General features: G+C 36.6%; 1 protein-coding gene across 1 annotated transcript in view; it reads left to right on the top strand.

Moving 5' to 3' along the window:
- Nucleotides 1-18863, top strand: part of LOC145689431 (bromodomain-containing protein 3-like) — a gene marked incomplete in the record, with an annotated part of 116432 nt that overhangs the window by 12910 nt on the left and 84659 nt on the right. The window contains 2 exon segments of the mRNA XM_081763589.1: nucleotides 4550-4701; nucleotides 8092-8145. Coding sequence (XP_081619715.1) covers nucleotides 4661-4701; nucleotides 8092-8145 — 95 coding nt within the window.

Below are 18863 nucleotides of genomic sequence, written 5' to 3'. Positions count from 1 at the left end.
TCTGTGCAATCTGGCAGGACCTGACGTCCCCAGATCTCTTCTAGTGGGGTTTTCTAAGATATTTTGTGGAGAAGTGTAGAAACTCGTGAAAAAGTGATGTAGGGAATCAGGAATGCTTACACCAAATTACAGTATGTGCATATTCAACTTGTGTACATTTATTCGAAGCACGGGTCAAGAAGTGCATGTGCCACTTCAAGAAGGTCTTCACCGATTGTAGCTATATTTACAGGTTTGGTACTAACCGTGAAGTGTTATATATTTTGATATTACATGGAAAAAAGTGAGAACATGTTAAAAACGCGAACAAAGCAGCTGCGTGACGATGGTCATAGCCCGGAAAGATTTTAATGTTTTAATATGTTTCATGCTTGATCTCAAAAACCTACGCATGATTCAGCAATTAGGTCCACTTTCGTTTTGTGTTCAGTTGTGCAAAAACTTGCGAGTGGCCTTTGTACCGTCTTTCAAGCTTCATGATCATTCTATATGTTAAGTGGGTTAGCTCCCCCTTGCACCCACGGCACCCATCGTCGAACTGGACCGCTGTATTACGTCACTTAAAGTGATTGTTGTTTCCCTTCTCTTTTAAAGCATTATGCAATAGCTTTTAGTAGCTGCAATTACAACAGGTTATCGCAATTACAAGATTTAAGCAGTATTGGAAACTTCAGCAGTGTTTATCATATCTCGGGAATGGTTTGAGATATCGAAGTGCAAGGTATCTACTGATACTGGAAACACTTGAATTATACTGGAATTTAGTTTTGATACTGGAAATACTGGAATTTTGACCCACATACTGGAAAAATTATGAAGATGGTAATTCGTCAATAATACTTTTTTTTTGTAATTGTTTTAATAATCTTGGAAACAATTTTGTATCTATTGAGATTGTAGTTGTATACATTTTGTAATTAGAGATTCAAAGCAGTGGGTGGAGTGGAGGGCTGTGAGGGGAGTTGGGAGGCCCTTTAAAAATGTTAAAAAATCATTGTATTTTTTTAAAAAGTCACGGCTAACTAAATTTATTAAAAATATTCTTTTGATTGTAAAACAATTACAAACCTAAATGATCAAGTGTGTGATTATTCTAAAGAACTTTTTCTTTTAAAAAAAATCATTGTATTAGGTACTGGAATTTTGTTGATAGTTATACTGATTATACTGGAAATATACTGGAACTTTGAAAATGAAACTCAGTAGACACCCTGAAGTGGTGTAAACGACAAAATAATTTACACATCCATTACAAACCATACTAGTAACTAGATACGATATTTACCTCAGCACTTATTCGAAATAAAGGCTTTGAAAAAAAATATTCAAGCCCTGGTAACTTCATGCCTATTCATTCGAAACAAGTCGTACCATGATCATGGTATCCGAACACTAAACTACTTTTGATGTACATTATCCTGTCCATCTGTTATGCTGCATTTGAGTTAGAGGCTTCCGAACTTTAAATGTTTATTATATTATAACATCCTTAGTTTGCAACACTGAATAATAAGTGATATTTTAAGTTTACATTTGTCATGTTGATTTGAAATATGTAATGATCGGACGTAGTGCCATTTGAAAAAATATAACTTCATATTGGGTTGGCAACACTTTTTTGGTCTTTCTGTTTAATACATACATACATACATAGATGTCCCCTCCTAATATTTGCTTCGTGCAAAGTTTCGCCTTTCTCTCTGTATTGGTTTGTCCGTTATAGCGGATGGTTAAGATAAATGGGCAATGATCATGGAGCTGAAAGATGGAACAAACGCCATTCGAAAGCTTTTGCACAACTGGACACAAATAATAATCGACCTAATTGCTGAACCATGCATAGTTTTTGAGATCAATCATGAAACATAAAAGCATTTAAATTTTTCCGGGCTATGACTATCGTCACCCGCGCGCTTGCTTCGCATTTTTATCATGTCCTCACTTATTTCTCCATGTAATATCAGTCATTTTTTTTTTTTTTTTTTTTTTTTTTTTTTTGCAATAGTTTATTCACATACAAAATTACTTCGTGGCCTAAGCAGAAATTTTTAGCTCTTTGCCCTCTTGAGATATTTCGCCCCAAACACGGAATCAAAATCACGAACTTACTTTCGGACCCCCATAAATCTATGGTACCAGTAGTATCATAGGTGTAAATATTTCTGCAGACTCTTTACATGCAATAGTAATCAGCACAAAACTTATGAATCCCCTACTTTATGACATTCCAAAATACAGCCCCTTTAAAAGTGTAATTTTCTGTACTTTTTCTAGTGATTTCATGCGTTGGTTTGCGTTCCTGCATATTTAGAAGCAAGAACATATATTCGCCGTGTACATCACTCTCTCCTCTAAACATTCGTTTTTGTTTGGTGTTCATGTGATTCGTACGTCCTCAGCAGCTGTAGTGTCCGTAAACTCTCGCAAATGCAAAAGATGGCACTTAACCGACAACAAAGATGACTGCCATTCAGGAACACTTGTTCATACGACAACGTTAATAATGTTATTGACTTTCTCATACATAAGGTTCGCCACACTAAATTTTTTGTAATTTTCGGAGGTGGTCGAGCACCCACCTCTGGACCACTTCGTGTTGATTGGTCCTATATTCTGCTGTACCTAATTCTTTTAAAATTGTTTTTCAGTATGATCCTGAAAATGAAAATGAAATCTTTGAGTTTTACGTCCCACGGTTATGCCGGTTAGGCTAAAGGAGACGGTGATTATGAGAGATGAGTGAAATGGTGGAATGAAGAAAGTGGGAGGAAACGGGAGAACCCCGAGAAAACCCACGAGCACGGTGTTTGTCCACCACAAAGTTCACTTGGCGGGGGCTGGGATCGAACCCGGGACCCCAAGCACCAGAGGTGAACGCTCTACCACTGAGCCACCGCGCCCCCCTTCAGTATGATCCTGTTGTAATCTCATTATGATATGTATAATCCATTAGTAAGAAAAGATGATAAAATAACTTCGATATATTCAAGATAAAATAAATTTGAGGTGATCTTGAACTACAAATATCACGTAAACCTTGCCAAGTTACACCACGTGAAAGTCCAAGCTAAGAGCTTTAAAATTAAATCATATGGAACACTAGATCTTGGAAGAGCTCAAGAAAATAATTATTTGTAATTACCTGAACGTTACTTTCTGCAATTCTTACTTTCGTTTAGGGTTACCTTCTGCAATTCTTAGACTTTCGTTTGGGGTCCTACACAAAACCGAGAGACTGAAAAGTTGGCAAGAAAAATAGGTATCACTTCATGGTTACAGCCAAATCTGTAAATTTTATTTGTATTGCTTGGTAACCTGAAAAGCGCATTTATTTTCTTCGATTTGAAGCGGAATGACCTCAACATGGTTAAAAACTTGCTGTTATGATGGAAGAAATAAAATAAAATCTGTTCCTTTTATCGCGTACTATATGCTTGCCGAAACGAAACTGAGATATAATTATGAAGTGTATCAGTAAGGGTTTAAGGAGAGCACTTACCACTTACTTTGAAGCAGCTACATTTAGGGAGTCTTCGTGCATACATTTCAAGAATTGGGTTCGTAAATTGCAAATGCACTTTTTAGACTTGTGTACATGAAGTGTACTTTTTGATATGGGAGTACTGTTGTTCGAATGAAAATGAAAATATTTGAAAATTGCAGTATTCTTACATTTGAAATACCGTGTTACAAAGAATTTGATAGAAACTCATCATGAGATTAATTTTGTTGTTTTTCACGATCTTAAGTTCGTAACTGAGGTCAAGAAAATGAAATGTAGATGTGTAGGGTATGCTGAAAATCCATCAATAAGGAAACAATACTAGAAATGGTTGTAAGTTAGAGATTGACAATGTAATTATTGGAAGTGTAATTTCAGAATTCGAATGTTTTAGGGGCCGTGTAATATTTTGTAGAGATGATTTAATGAACTGATCTTTCTTTTGGTTAAAAGAAGTGATTTCAGAATGATTAATGGTATTTTGGAGTTACATCACGTCACAACACATACCGGTCATTTTTATCCTAAGGTTGTATATTTAGGGTACATTTTTAATACACCGGTCCAAATTTTTTAACTCTACGTATGTATATCTTGTGGGGTTCACTGAAATTACGGCGCATGTCTTTGAGATTATCCTCAATAGAACAAAGATACAGTCTGCATACCTTCTGAAGTTCCATGGGTATGTTTCGGTGAGTAGTGAACAAATGTAAGATTTCATTATGAGAGATATGTAGATTTGGAGAAATAATGAAATATGTAGAATTATGAGAGGGATGTAACTAGGATCTATGTAAGATGGAATATCTGGGAATTTATATTACCATAATTTATCTCCACAAATAAAACATGTGGTTTTTCAGGGAAGTAAAAGGGGAGGGCATTAAGTATCAAGAGCCGTTGTGGCAGCGCTGTTATTACAATTCTAAATGGTTTCATTATTTTTAGTATCGATACTTTTTGCAGGTTTTCAATTTATTTTAGTTTTTTTCCAACATTTTATTATTTTTTTTTTAAAAAAAATTTGTTGTTTCACCTTCACAGGCTTCATCAATTACACGTGCGAAAGATGTGCTGTTCACCGTTTTCATTATTGTTACCATAGTGGAAAGACATGTCCTTAGCACGTAGTTGCTTGGCATGTGAAGACAGGATATGTGTCATCATCTATCCTTAGTCAAGAACAAAATGTCAAAGTGAGTGTCTTTAGTTTTAGAATTAGGAGTAAATTGTATTGGAAGAGCGACTGTTCTTTGTACTTATTTAATGTTGCAGTAATTAAATAGAGGAGTATTGTTTTGACGCTTTGACCTTGCCACGCAAGAGCTCGCAGAAAATGTAGTTGCGGAGGTGGCTTAGCAGTAGCCTGAATTATGAAATATATATATTGTAGGCTGAAAGGTTACCGGTTCTGTTTGTTCTCAGAATTTGGTTACTTTTCGATAAGAGGTAGGAAGGTAGGTGTGTGTTAGCCAGTCAAAAGATCAAGTTCTGCTTGTATCTTCGTAAATTTGATCCTCAAAAATATTTTAATGCTAAATACATTAAAACTTGGATGTGTATATCAGGTTTTTTTCCTTTACAGCTGTATCTAATCACAGTTTGCTAGACGAAATTACAAAATTGCGATGCAGAAAAAAAATATCAGAAAATTTAGTGCATTTGTGGTTATAACTTACTATCGGAGTGTGGTATTTTTACAATAAAATAGCATATGGTCCTTCGTTCGTTATAAAAGGGTTCTCTTGATTTCATGTAATTGTTGTAAATGTTAACTCCATAACTGGACGTTTCCCTCTTTAGTTGCATCTGAGGTTCTCAGCGCATTATGGACTAGATACCATATGGTTCGAGACTGACCGTAGAAATGCCGACGAATTAACCATGTGCACTTCATCTCGTAGCATATAGAAATAAAGCGCTTCAATGGGTATTCGTTATGAAAGACCTCAGCTTACTTCTCGGATGTTAGATAACTTGGGAACAGTCCCTTCTGTTTGTTGTTTCAAGCTCTGGGCTAAGTTTATTAATAATATATCTACATAGTTATTTTATAACATTGACCAAGAAATATTCGTGCTACGTAGTCTTGTTTTACACTGAAGTGGCGGAAGAAAGATAATGTAGGGCTTACTTTTTTTTTTTTTTAGCTTGATCCAAGCGTCATTTGACTACAGTATGAGTTGGAAAAGTAACATCTGTTTGCAATTAAGTTATTGCATTTTTGTCATTTATATATCACTTCGTTAGCTGCATAGTCCTAATTCCCAGTTTCTTGTCGGCATTACGCATTCGGCACACTAAAACCAGAAGCCATCTTACGCAGTTGGTAGAGTTATAAAGTTGGTTAAAAAGGAGAGAGAGAGAGAAAGGTAGGTGAAGTAATACGCGGTGATCTGCATTATAAACTGTTGGAAAGGTCACACCAAAGTACACCTCACATGTGAAATATCTCGCTTGAATGGGGCATGGCGTGGCGACCATTTGAAGATACGAAACAGCAGGAAACGTGGACGAAATAGGAAGCTATGATGTAGTTGTTTATAGATACAGTGTACATATAGGTTTAGAAGATAGCTGAATAACAGTTTGACATCAAATGTTTACAAATCAAAATGACGGATCCAACATGGCGGACACAAATTGAGATATTCGACGTCGCTATGTATGAATCGGATACGAAGAGTGTAAGATTCAAAATAACAAATCCAAGATGGCGGACAGAATGCAAAACACTGCTATGGAACTGAAAGCGTGTAGGTAGAGGTTTTCGTGGTCACTGAGTACGAGGTCAATGTTAAAAGTGCAAAATGCAATATGACATACAAAAGGTGTAAAAATAATACATAAGAAAAATTCGTATAGTACATAACTGAGCAAGTAGGGGTAGGTGAGTTCTGCAATAAACAGGGAGCGTGCTTTGCTACACAATAATGCCAAAATTTAGGCATGGAATGCAGTTTTTTTTTTTTTTTATAGCGCACATGAAAGTTTTTAAATACAGATTTCAATCATGGACAATAATTATTTTACTACCAACTCCCTCCCCCGCCCCCGAAGAGATACGCGAGGATAAGCATGTGATATATATTGTTGAAAAGCTCGCACCTAGTACATTTTGCATCTGTAACATCTTGCTTGAATGACGCCTTGTAGGTGCGTTGCAATTATTTGCCGATACCATCGGAAGATCCGAACAATGACAGTGAAAAGTGTGCGTTGGAGTTTGAAACATCGTTATGCTTCCACAGCTATCTTTCTGCTTTTACATTATGCCGTTTACAGTTATGAGCCAGTCTCATAATGGTACCAACACCGAGCCTAGTCTGTCTGTCTCGAGTTCGGAGACTGTTGCGGAGTACGAATTCGAGATAGAGATGTGCTTTTGCAAATTGAGGCACGGCCCAGGCTCGTCTTGCTAAATGTCCGTTCTGTATTGCACTTTTTGTCCACCATGTTGAATCCATTATTTTCCACTTGTCAGTGGATTCATACTCCGCGACCACGAAAACGTCCACCTACCCGCTTTCAAATCCGTAGCAGTGTTTTGAATTTTGTCCGCCATTTTGAAGTTTACACTTTTGGTATGAGATTCATACATAACGAATGAATGAATTCTTTAAGTTTTACGTCCCACGGTCAGACATAACGAAGTCTAATATATCTATATACCTAATTTCAAATCCATAATCTGTTTTTTCTAATTTGTGTCCGCCATGTTGTATCTGCCATTTTGAGTTGTAAACATTTGATGTTAAATTCCTATTCAGCTATCTTTTAAACCTATATGTACACTATATCTCAAAACAACTACATCATAGCTTCCTATTTCGTCCACGTTTTCTTCTGTTCTTCAAATGCTCGCCACACTCCCAACATGCTCCAAAAGCGAGATATTTCACATGTTAGGTGCACTTGGTGTGACCTTTCCAATGGTATATAATACATGCAGATCTCCGGCAGGGGCTAAACCATATTTTTCCGCTTTATTCGGTGTAAAGCCAGATTGAAGCCCATTTTATGCAGTGTATACCTGAGCATCAAGGGGGGGCTATAGCCCCCCTTGGATCTGCCACTATATATATATATAATATAAAATTTTAAACTATTGTGTATGTGAGAGAGAGAGAGAGAGAGAGGAACAGGGAGAGCAGTATGAGGAATGAGTAATGTTAACAGATTAAAAAAATAACTATTTAGTATTATAAAAAGATTTGAATACTGGGTTTTTCTGACAAAATTTGAATACGGATATGCGTTTTATATGAATTGTGACTTTCAAGTTCATATATACATATCTTCAACTACGCTGTAGACTAGTAATATACGAGTACGTTACTACCTTCTGGTACCTCCTTTTAACGCAAATAAGTAAATAAAATTCTTACATCACAAATGTGTTAAGCGTGGCGTCTTGAAAGAAAAACATATTGCGTATAAGTGTTGCACTTCGTTGGTTGTTAAATTTTTCTTTTATAAAGTTGCTGTAATATTCGTCAGTTACACGTAATAAGCTATTTAACATACTATTCAGGCAGAAATTGTTTCCATAGAAAAATTTATGTTGACACAATTTGCCTTTTCAGGTTCCGTAATTCAAGCAGCGACAAAAGAAGAGTAGCCAGCTCCGTGTGCGAGAAGTTAGTTTTATGCAACTCACTTTATGTAACATTTAAGTTCTTAAAGCCGGTGAATTTTAGAGAATTAAGTTTTGTGTTCTTCAGTGTGTAAGAGTGAAATAAACATTATTATAACGTAGTTTTCCAAGAAGCTACCTTGAACACCTTTTTACAGTGAGGATTTCAGTTACGTATTTCGCCAGAAAGGGTTTCCGTAGAAACATAAAAACCAGTCGCGAATAACACAAGTGCTAAAAATGCCATCGAGCATCGAAGGTTTGATTTCTTTTTCCCCCGAGTAAAGGTAAGTTCTTTCTATCTGTTGAGTTATTCCGTATGTACCCTGGAGCTACGAGTAGCAAATCTTTATTTCACTAGACCTACACTTACAATAATTCCACTGTATAGAAGAGTTAGTACCGGATATCAACGTAGAATGATCGTCTTGTATCTTTACGATTTTTAATTCCCAATATTTTTGTGATGCCTAGTGATATGAGTTAAAAAAAATTCCGTCCTAAAGAAAAATCAGTGATCAGGTGACAATTCCTCATTAACCATAAAGTTGAATTTATGTATAAAAATGTTAAAACGTAACCATAAAATTGAATTTATGTATAAAAATGTTAAAACGTGAAAGCTTGTGTAAATAATCAGAAAATATTTATGGTTCAGGAAATTTCCAGTTCTCTGTAGGAACAAGTGAAACAATTTTTCATGAATCGAAAAAAATTGTCGTGTATGAAAAAATTGTAGAACTTCTTATGAGTCGGAAATTTTTTTATAATTTTGAAGCAAAAACGTGAAACGGCTTCTTATGTATCGGGAAGTTTTATTGCTCTGTAGAAACAAGTGGAAAAACTTCTCATAAGCCGGACAGTTTTGAATATTATGTATAGTGATGTTAGATTAAAAAAAAAATCCCACTATATTTAACTTGCACATAGATCTATAAAATTGAAATCCTGTAGAGGAAAGTTAGACAGCAGCAAATTATAATTTTCCAATTAGCTTTCGGAAACTGGAAAATTGTCCAATATTTCGAGTTGGCAAGTGAAAGTTTACATAATGTTTTCTTCACTCTAATGTATGTGCTGCGGTGGCTGCCGCAGATTAGTCACACGCTCGCCCTATGTAGAAAAGTAGACACGAGGCAGGCTGATAAGTTTTTGTCGTGCTTTTTGCAGTTCTCTGCACCCTTGAACCCGTACGAAGTGAGCGCTCATTGTGGATCGAGTGATCTTGTTAGTTTTCTTTTTGAAACAGCAACTACGCGTAGTCTATAGATAGCAAACATCTATTTATTTATTCTGTCGTTGTATTAATTTTCGGAATGTCTAATTACGAGAAGACTGGTGTGTGGAAGTACTGAAATTCGTGAAGCAGTAAAGATTGTGGGTAAGTATTTATGTTGTGGGGAAAACCATGCTACAAGAATGAAAAAAAAAAGTCCAGAAAGAACGTAGTCCTCTTTTTCGAAAACGGAAGAGATAGTGTTTCTCATTCTAAGGTTCAGAAATTAAGTGCTTCTACTACAAGGCCTACAGCCAGTGATGATTTTCTCAACATACACAGATACTACTCTCATTAATAAACCGCCTTTATTCCATTCTGAGAGTAAATTTGGCTTTTCATCGAGGCCTTCCATTTCAAAACATTCAATTTTATCTACATTTGTTGATAAAGTATCTATTGAACAAGAAAAGCTTGAGTCATTGGCCCTTGCAATATATGCTAGTGATGCTCCTTTTTCTCTGACTGAAAACCCGTACTGGAGACATTACGTCCGTCTTATGAATTGTCATCGCGTTATAGCGGCTCCAATCTATTTTTAGACGGAGAATTGAAATGATCCAACACAAAATAGCTGAAAACCTTGCCAGTGCTGAGTCTCTTACTTTGATGTCAGATGATTGGACAGATATTTGTGGAAATCCTTTCATTAATGTGATATTTGCAACTCCGCAACCAGTGCTTGTGAATGCTGTAGATACAAAACCTTCTGCCCACACAGATGAATATATATTTCTGAAGTATTAGGTGCAGAAATAGATAAAATTGGTGTGTCTAAGGTGCAAGCAGTAGTAACGAACAGCGCTGCAAACTTGAAGAAAGCTTGGCAGATTTTGAAAAAAAATATCCTCATTTGGTTACTTTTCGGGTGCGTTGCTCATGCGATAAATCTAGTATTGGATATTGCTAATATAAATTCAGTTAAGAATATCATTGAAGACTGCAAAGGGATTGTAAATTATTTTTAAATAAAGTTCCAGGGTAAATTCTTAAGTCGATTCAAAAGGAAAAGGAAGCGAAACGTATCTTAATCTTGACTTGCTTAAAACCACTGGAGATCCATGCCTAATTGCTTAGATAGGTAGCTAAGATCGAAAAATAGCCTTCAGTCAGCAACTGTCCACAAACAGTAGCTCAAATTCTTCCAGTAGGACTCGCGTTCAACTGGTATATGGGATCTCTCAGCCTCTTTCTGTGGCTATACAATCACTTGAAGGTTATACTTCGGAACTGTCTGAAGTGCATGACATTTTCATCGATTTGGAATCCATATTAAAATTCAGACGTTCTTTCTTCAAGGATCAAGTCGTAGGTGCAACTGTAGGTAAAGTAAGAGAGAAAACGGAATTTCGTTCACTCTCTATTCACTTGGCTGCAAATCTATTGGATCCAGTTTGGCGTGGAGATCATTTATCAGAAGAGGAAAGTGATCATTGCGATTACCAAGAACATTCCTAATCTGAGTGAAGTATCAGTAATGACAGATATTGCAGAGTATAGGAACAAGAAGCAATTATGGAGCCGGGATTTGATTTGGAAAGCAGCTCACAACATATCTCCGTTAACATGGTGAAAAAGCTGTTGCAACTCACACTTATCTACAATTGCTTTAGAATCTTAAGTATTTCTTCAACTGCTGCTTCATTTGAGCGTAATTGGGACCTTCAGCCTTGTAAAATCAAAGAGAAACAGGCTTACGAATGACAGAACCCTGAAGTTCGTTTCGTTATAATCTGTCACTTTTCATGGATAAGGAAGAACCGCAACCGTCAAGTTCGACACTCGCTTTGGAGCAGAGAATAGAACCAACCGAAAGCAAGATTATTTCTTGTATATCTTTACAGATCTCGCCTGCAGACATCGAATCACAGAATGACTTGGACATTAGTGTTAGTAACAGTGACACTGAGGATCACTTGATTTACTGGATCACCATATGTAATTAATCCGTCTGTTACATAACCAATTAGTTTTTTAATGTAAAAAGCACTCTTATTTTATGAAGTTACTCCGGTATTATTTGAAAACTTTAATATAGTAGTAACAAGCTGTTTTCTTTATTGTAAATTTTAGTTCTAAAAATGTAATCAGAAACACTTTGTATTCAGAAACTGTTTATTATTATAAATTTGTGTAACAAATAATAAAGAACACAGTAGCTATACGATGAAAGTACATACAAAAAGTATATTTTATAAATTAGTCAAGTTACTTATTGTGGCTCGTAGCTTTTTGTTTTCTTTGTTCGTTTATTTTTAAAATTGAAAGAATACCGATTTTATATGATAATTGTTACATAATGTAGTGAATAAATGTTAATTTCCATAATATTTTCAATATTTGTTGAGTTACTTTAGTTAAATACTGGAGTTTGGTATAATCAATATCTTACAGTAGATATTTTGTGTTGTAAAACTACCATTATTTTGTAAATTAAAATTAAAGTAATTGTTTCTTTTAGAACGCAGCGCTAATAGCGCGGCTTTTTACGTTTCTTTATTGGAAGAACTACTACACAAGTCAGCTTACTTATTAGACACACATACTTCCTTTTCTGAATGAATATAGGAATAAATATTTATTTCAAGAAAATGTTCAGTATTCGTTTTCACGAGTTACTTAAACTGCAATTTTGGGTAGTCAAAAATTTACAGTAGGTACTTTGTTATGTCTACATATTTATATATGTTGCAAGTATGTAAATCCAGAAAAATAGTAAAGCTAAGAGGAAATGTCGTCTTACGCGTATTAAATTGACGAAATATGATTTTGAGAGATCAAAGGTGAATTCTGAGTGAAGAATACATTGAAGTTTTTGGAACATTTTTGCAAAATTGAAGAAACGTTAATTTCACTTCATAAAACTTCTTCCAGAGAATAATTTATTAAAAGTAAATTTTCCGGCTAAACAATGATGTAGGAATAAGTGGAGTATGTTTTTTATTAATCGAAAAATGTTCATCACTGGTGATACTTAAATACATGTAATAAATGCACTGAGTATGGTTTTGTTGAAAAGAATCTTGGCAGCCCTTTTCGTTGATTTAAGTAGCAGGCTCGTGTGCCTGTGATTCACGTGATCCTACGTTCGATTTCCGGTAGGAGTTACAAAATGGTCGCTTTCATCAGTTCCATTAATCATCCGTCTCTTTCAGCCTAAGGGGATTATGTGTAGAACTTTAAAACTAAACTAATACAATTATAATAATAGTAAAAAGAACCGTACACCTAGCTCTAAAAGGTTATTGTGGTGACTACATAGTAATTTCATATTCTTTGGCTCTAAATAATTATCTGTTAGGTTAAGAAAATGTAATATCTTCTGATTTTAAATACGGGTTAGAGTAGCTATATGAGTTCCCTAAGGAAGGTTAGTGGTCAGTTTTTTTTCTTTCTTTGGTTCATAACACTGCACATATACACATAAAGTTACTTTCAGTATTAATGCATCTGAATTAAAGATGGAAGTAAACTACGAAGGAAATATTGATAAATAGTTGATAATATTGCAAATGAATCGTCGGATAATCTCATTCTGAAAGGGTGTATGTATATCTAATTTAAATAACCCTAGCCAACTAGATTTTACTTTTTTGTAACTGGCACGAGAACAGCTAATCTTTGTTCTCGAGTGTGCTGATAACGAAAATGCAAGATTAGTTCTTGTTTTGAAGTTACAACTTTACGTTATTGCCTATATAAGCTTAGACATGTATTTACCTTATCTCTCGGAGGAAGCTCACTAAAAGCGCAACCGCATTGCCTGGCGTTTGTAATTTTCTGCTGGTGATTCCCTTATTAGTGTCCAGCAGTAATCTGCTAACACTGATGCACTCCACTTTGTATCGGCAATCGTATCTCATTTCCAGGCCGAAATTTGCTGGTGGAAACGTTCCCCATGCTCGTCGCTTACAGCATCACAGTTGTCAGGAAAGAAGTCCAAGTTGAAATCTAAGAAATGCAACTTGGGAAGGACATGTTGTATCCCAGTCGATCGTAGCAGTGCAGATTCGTCACAAGATACTTACAGTTTTTGCCCTCTTATTTCGTAGAACGTTTGCTGGTACTTGAGCAAAGGCATCCGAAGCTAACTTGATTACCTGTCAGAATGGTGTTGAAATGGTCATCTTTGTGCAGTTTACGTGTCTAGGGACCCACGAAAATCCCCTCTTTGATGGTTCACACCAGATGAGCATTGCAAAGCCTATGGAAGAGCTTTTACGATTCAACCACGAATAAAGACTAGGGACACAAAATAGGCAAATATGTGAGGAGCCTAGGTCTTGTCCTGGTCCCCGATTTCACAGCCGAAGTAGTCTGTGCACCTTCCTAATATAGTATTATTGGCCTTTGCGATTTCAATGTAGCCTGCCCGCAAATGTAGCAATTCGCCAGCACTGTTTACGCATTTGCGAGGTATATTGAATCACAGGAATTACAATGACTACACGCATTAACTACATTGCTGTAACACGTTCTTCTTTATATATATATACACTTGATAAACATACCTCTGGGTTTTCCCCTCATTCCTTTGATTCGAGTAATGAGTGTGAAATCTGGGTTCTCTAGGACAAAGAAAAAGTTAGCTTGTAAAGGCTTGAATTTAAAAATTATTAAGATTATTTTTAACCCTCCGTTATATAGTCGCGTATCGCCACTGCAAAGGTGGGGTGTATTACTCCCCATCACCTCAAATAGCTTTGGCTATAGTTTTAGCACATTTTTTAATAAGTTGGGATATAATACTGCTATTATATAATTTTACTATTCTATTATATTCTTTTTTTTACATTATACTGATTTTTCTGTTTTTCAATTTTATTTGGCTAATCCGTGAAGTCTAGTAGTTACAGCTGTAAGTAATACGGCTGGGGTATGGTACACCCCACCTTTGGGACGGAGGGTTAAGATGAAACTTAGGTGCGTTGTGGTTCCAGTGTGCTGAAACTGGTTTAAACATGTTTCTAGGGACACGCTTACTTACAGTACAAACACAGATAAGTATTAATAGCTGTTAGCTGATCATTGACTCTTTCGGGTGCAGACTGAAACCATCAACTTTACTTGCTGATTGTATCTTGCTGAACAGTAGTTTTAGCTTGCAACAGCTTGTGTTTTCGTCCACAGCAGCAGCAGTACCATACGAAAAAGATAAAAAGAACAGCGGCTACCGATCACAGTGAAGTGAATTGAGGCAGCGTCGTCACGGTTATCGCGCAGCATGTTGTAAATATTTTTATGTATGTATATTAACATTTTGTTTCTGCGTGAATTATTTTGTTGCGGAATGTGTTAGGATAGGGGAGAGTTTGTAAATTCATAATTTGATAATTTCCTGAGAGTTTTGAATGTTAACAAATAATGGTGTTCCAATCTGAAACTACTGTGCAACGAATACCTTAATATTTATTGCATTGTATTGCATAGACAATATTGACGACGATGATGTCAATGTAGATACGGAGACAAATTTATTTTAGACTATTGATAATGCCTACTTTATATAAACTATTTCAGTGAGCACATCAGATCAAAATTTACTGTTGACAGTGAAACTAGACTGGCTGACATTATCTGACACTGCTAGGGGAAGACATTTTGGAAGATATTGTTTCAAACTGTTCTATGCAACACGAGAAGGAAAACTATTTATACCTACAGACGTCAACGAGATGAGAAGTATTATAGCAATAAATTTGGACATGGTGTTGAAGCTGGACATCTACAGGAATTGCTGGTCGTCGTCAGTTTCTTCATGAAGAATACATGGTTTTTTCTGTGTTGGTAAATAGATTTGGATGGTTGTCATCTGCTCATTTGAACGATAACAGTGTTGTGCTCCATAGAGGTGATTTATATTACGAGAAGCTGTTCCAAGTTCGGCCCTTTCTAGTCCAGTAATTTTACAACTGAACCTAGAACAAATTGCTATAGAATTTGTTTACATTTTCTGGAAGAGAATTGTGTCCTAAAGAATATATCAAAAGTTTACCAAAATCTACCGTGCCGGTTTCGCCATTTTGAGTCGCCATATTGGATTTCTTTGTCAGCACTTTCCAGGGAAGTACCGGTAATAACTTCTCAATGAATTTACCCAGAGCCTTCGTTTTTGTGCCAAATTGAAGGTATTATTGTTAAATGTAACAGAATTCAGTATGCTTGCTATGTGGTGTCGTCATCTTTAAATATGGCGGCTATTATCCAGAAAAAATATTTTGTTCGTTTTTCTATAATACTTTCATGCCAAATAACTATGAAACCGAAGGAGAAACGTAAAAGATATGCCGATACAAACATTATAGAATGGAATCTGTTCTTTCTAAAGATGCTAATATCATTGATGTATCTTGTAAACTAAGGGAGCTACTTAGTTTTAAGATCGCAGGGTGTTATGTTTTGGAACATGCAATTCGGAAAACTAAGCTGAATGCCTGTAACTTTCAATAGGAATGATTAATAATTAAAGTAGGTTAAATTAAATCATTTGGCCGAAAATAGTTCAGTATATCATAAAAACGTTAGAGGTCCGTCTTTGCCCCTAGGCCATGAGCTTTGGAGGGGGGGGGCGCTTAAAGGGTGAAAATAAACACGTAAATAATTCTTTTAAATATCTAGAATATATAGCTTTCCCCTCTAAGATCAGAAAGGCTTCTTATAAAACTTTTGGTGTTTCACTACCTTCAACAAAATGTCTAACAAACAACTTCCACAGACAATACAATCATAAACGAATAGGCTACATGTTATAGAGGAGGGAAGACGAAACAGGAGTTGGAATGGAGAGTAGTTTTTTGACTGCATTTTTCAAGTATTAATAATGACATATGAATAAAACTGTTCAAGTGCCGCATAGTGTACTCATTTTTGTCATTACATTATGGCAAATGAAAGTTTAGGTAGAGCGCCTCAACATTTTAGCGCTGTGGCTTGTTACCACATTTTCATATAAATATTATACATTTAGATCTAATATCAGTTTCCAGACATACATCTCATGAAATAAATTGTTATAATTTCTTTAATGAAAATGATTAAACCACGAACTGCAACATAATGAAAAGTAAATATCATGGATTTTTGTCTTCCTCTTTAATTCGATGTACCGGTATGTCTATATTTTTCTACTATCAGCAACCATCATCATCACTTTGAGCGCCGTGATTATCATGATTGACATTTAAACAGGCTGTGCCGCGACATTGTCCACAAACTCTTGAACAATCAAGGCCATGACGCCGGCAAGAACAACGGGCTGATGTACAGTCTGTTTTGCAGTTGCATCGTATCATCTCAAGAACAGTTGTAGGTGCTGGTGGCAAATCTGTCAGATGGTGCATTAACTGGTTCTCTACTGTATGCCACCCCCACTGATTTGGATCCAAACTCTCGTTTCCTTTTCCATAGCTGAACCTGATAGAACACTCTAACACTGTGATATTTTGCCGCCGCTGATGTGGGAGGTAAGGATTGTGGCTGAATAGACCAAGTGTTCCTTGCAACCTTGTGGCTGAACCTTTTAGCACGGAGTGCATCGAGACCATCATTTGTTGAACCTCCATAAACTTCAACAATAGCTTTTTCACCTACTGTAATATCATCATCTTGACTTGGTCTCGATGCCACATACGTTGGTAGGGCTGAATTTTCCATAAGTATCTATAGGCCTCTACCTTTCCCCACACCAAACAACTGTGATGTTGAGTCACATGCTAGAAGCGCATGTACAAACAGGAGGTTCTGGACTACCGTAGTACCTAAGGTGGCTTGTAGATGCTGAATATGTAACAGCTCAGATTCCTTTGCATCCCGTTTTGAAAGAGAGTAAAAATACATTTCTGCAATCTGTAGTGACATGATGACAGGAGAATAAGGATGTCAGTGTCATCAGCTACAATAATTACATCCTGCTCATGAGCGGCTTTCACTGTTGTCTGAACAATTAACACATCAGTATCGTCTTTTGCGTATATACATTGATTTCCACATGCCTCTAAATGGTCACCTAGCATGCGAATGAAACGTTGTTTATTTTGTTTGCTAAAAAGTCGCTCTTTTTCACGATAACTGGAGTGTTTTCACGTAGTATAGCATCAGGACCTCCGGCATGTTTATAACGGCGGTTGTGAGCTGGATCTTGGATGGAAGGTTCTCCACAATATCCGTCAAATACAATTACACTTTTTTCATAATAGTCATGCAGATACTTGGATTGATTAATTGATTTTGAGTTTTACGTCCCGTTCAGCAGCGAGGCTATATGAGACGTGGACCTACTGATTAACGTGGAATCCGAACCACATGAGCTCCTGCCGGGAATCGAACCCGGGCCTCCCGCGCCAAAGGCGCGTACGCTAACCGCTTAGCCACGGAGGAGCGCAGATACTTGGAGTAGCCGTTACAAATATCAGAATGATTCCCTTATATTCCGTGGAAGTCTATGTAACAAGGAACCATCGCAAAGAATGTATTTGATGGTTCAGCTGCTGATGTTGATTTAATGGCATGTCGAATGGCCTCAGTAAGGGTAGACTTGCTTCCTTGTCGTGGAAGAAGAGATGAGTCAAACAGCGATGCTGGAAAGTTGCAAAACTCATATTTAAAAAAGATCATCTATTACTGGCTTCTGAGAATTTGCCAGAATGGTCAGTCTTTGAAATAACAAGTCAGAATCAATTTTTTGGGAATCTTCATGTCTTTTCAGCTTCTTCTTTACTCCCATTGTCACGGCCTGTGCACTTCGCTTAAATGTGTATTCTTGTAATACTTTCCCCTTAATGGACTGAACTATACATTCAATTTCTTATGCGTTGTTCACATTCACTACGTTTGATGCACATATACATGTTTGATACTGTGCAACGAAGAATCCGATTGAAATTGATTTCTATCGACAAGAAATGCGAGCAATTTCTCTGTATCCTGTTTATCTTGCTCTTTCCGGGCATCAGTTGTTTCCTTATGCTGCTCACTTGTTCGGTAGAACACTCCAGTGAATTCTTGCATAGCGTTGTGAATCTCGGTGCATGGAATCAGATTGTATCCAAATGTGTTGCTGAGTTTGTCATTCATCGCCCTCTTGTGAGGCCACCTGTTGTTTTAAGGCTTCTCATGAGCACCTGTTCGATGAAGAGATCTGTGGGCAAGCTAGAGACCTGCACGAGCCGAATTTTTCGGCCCGAGCCCAATCCAGTCCGAATGTGCCTAGGCCCGGCGCAGTCCGGCCCGAAAAGTTTTGGAGGTTTTCGGCTCGAGCCCGGCCTGGCCCCATAGGTTTTTTAAAATTCTTGGCCCAAGCCCGATAAATTTTAAGTTTCATTTTGTAACATTTTTCACGGGCACACTTCTTCAACGTTTGCCTTTATTCTAATTATCGTTTAATGAAAGTCAATAATTATTGCAATTAATCGGCCCCAGCCCGGCCCAACCTGAAGAGAAATGTGTCG

Source organism: Thermobia domestica, chromosome 7, assembly GCF_964235325.1.
Source record: "Thermobia domestica chromosome 7, izTheDome1.hap1.1, whole genome shotgun sequence".
Taxonomy (NCBI): domain Eukaryota; kingdom Metazoa; phylum Arthropoda; class Insecta; order Zygentoma; family Lepismatidae; genus Thermobia; species Thermobia domestica.
The sequence above is the reverse complement of the archived record's forward strand: the minus strand, read 5'-3'. Positions and strand labels throughout refer to the sequence as shown.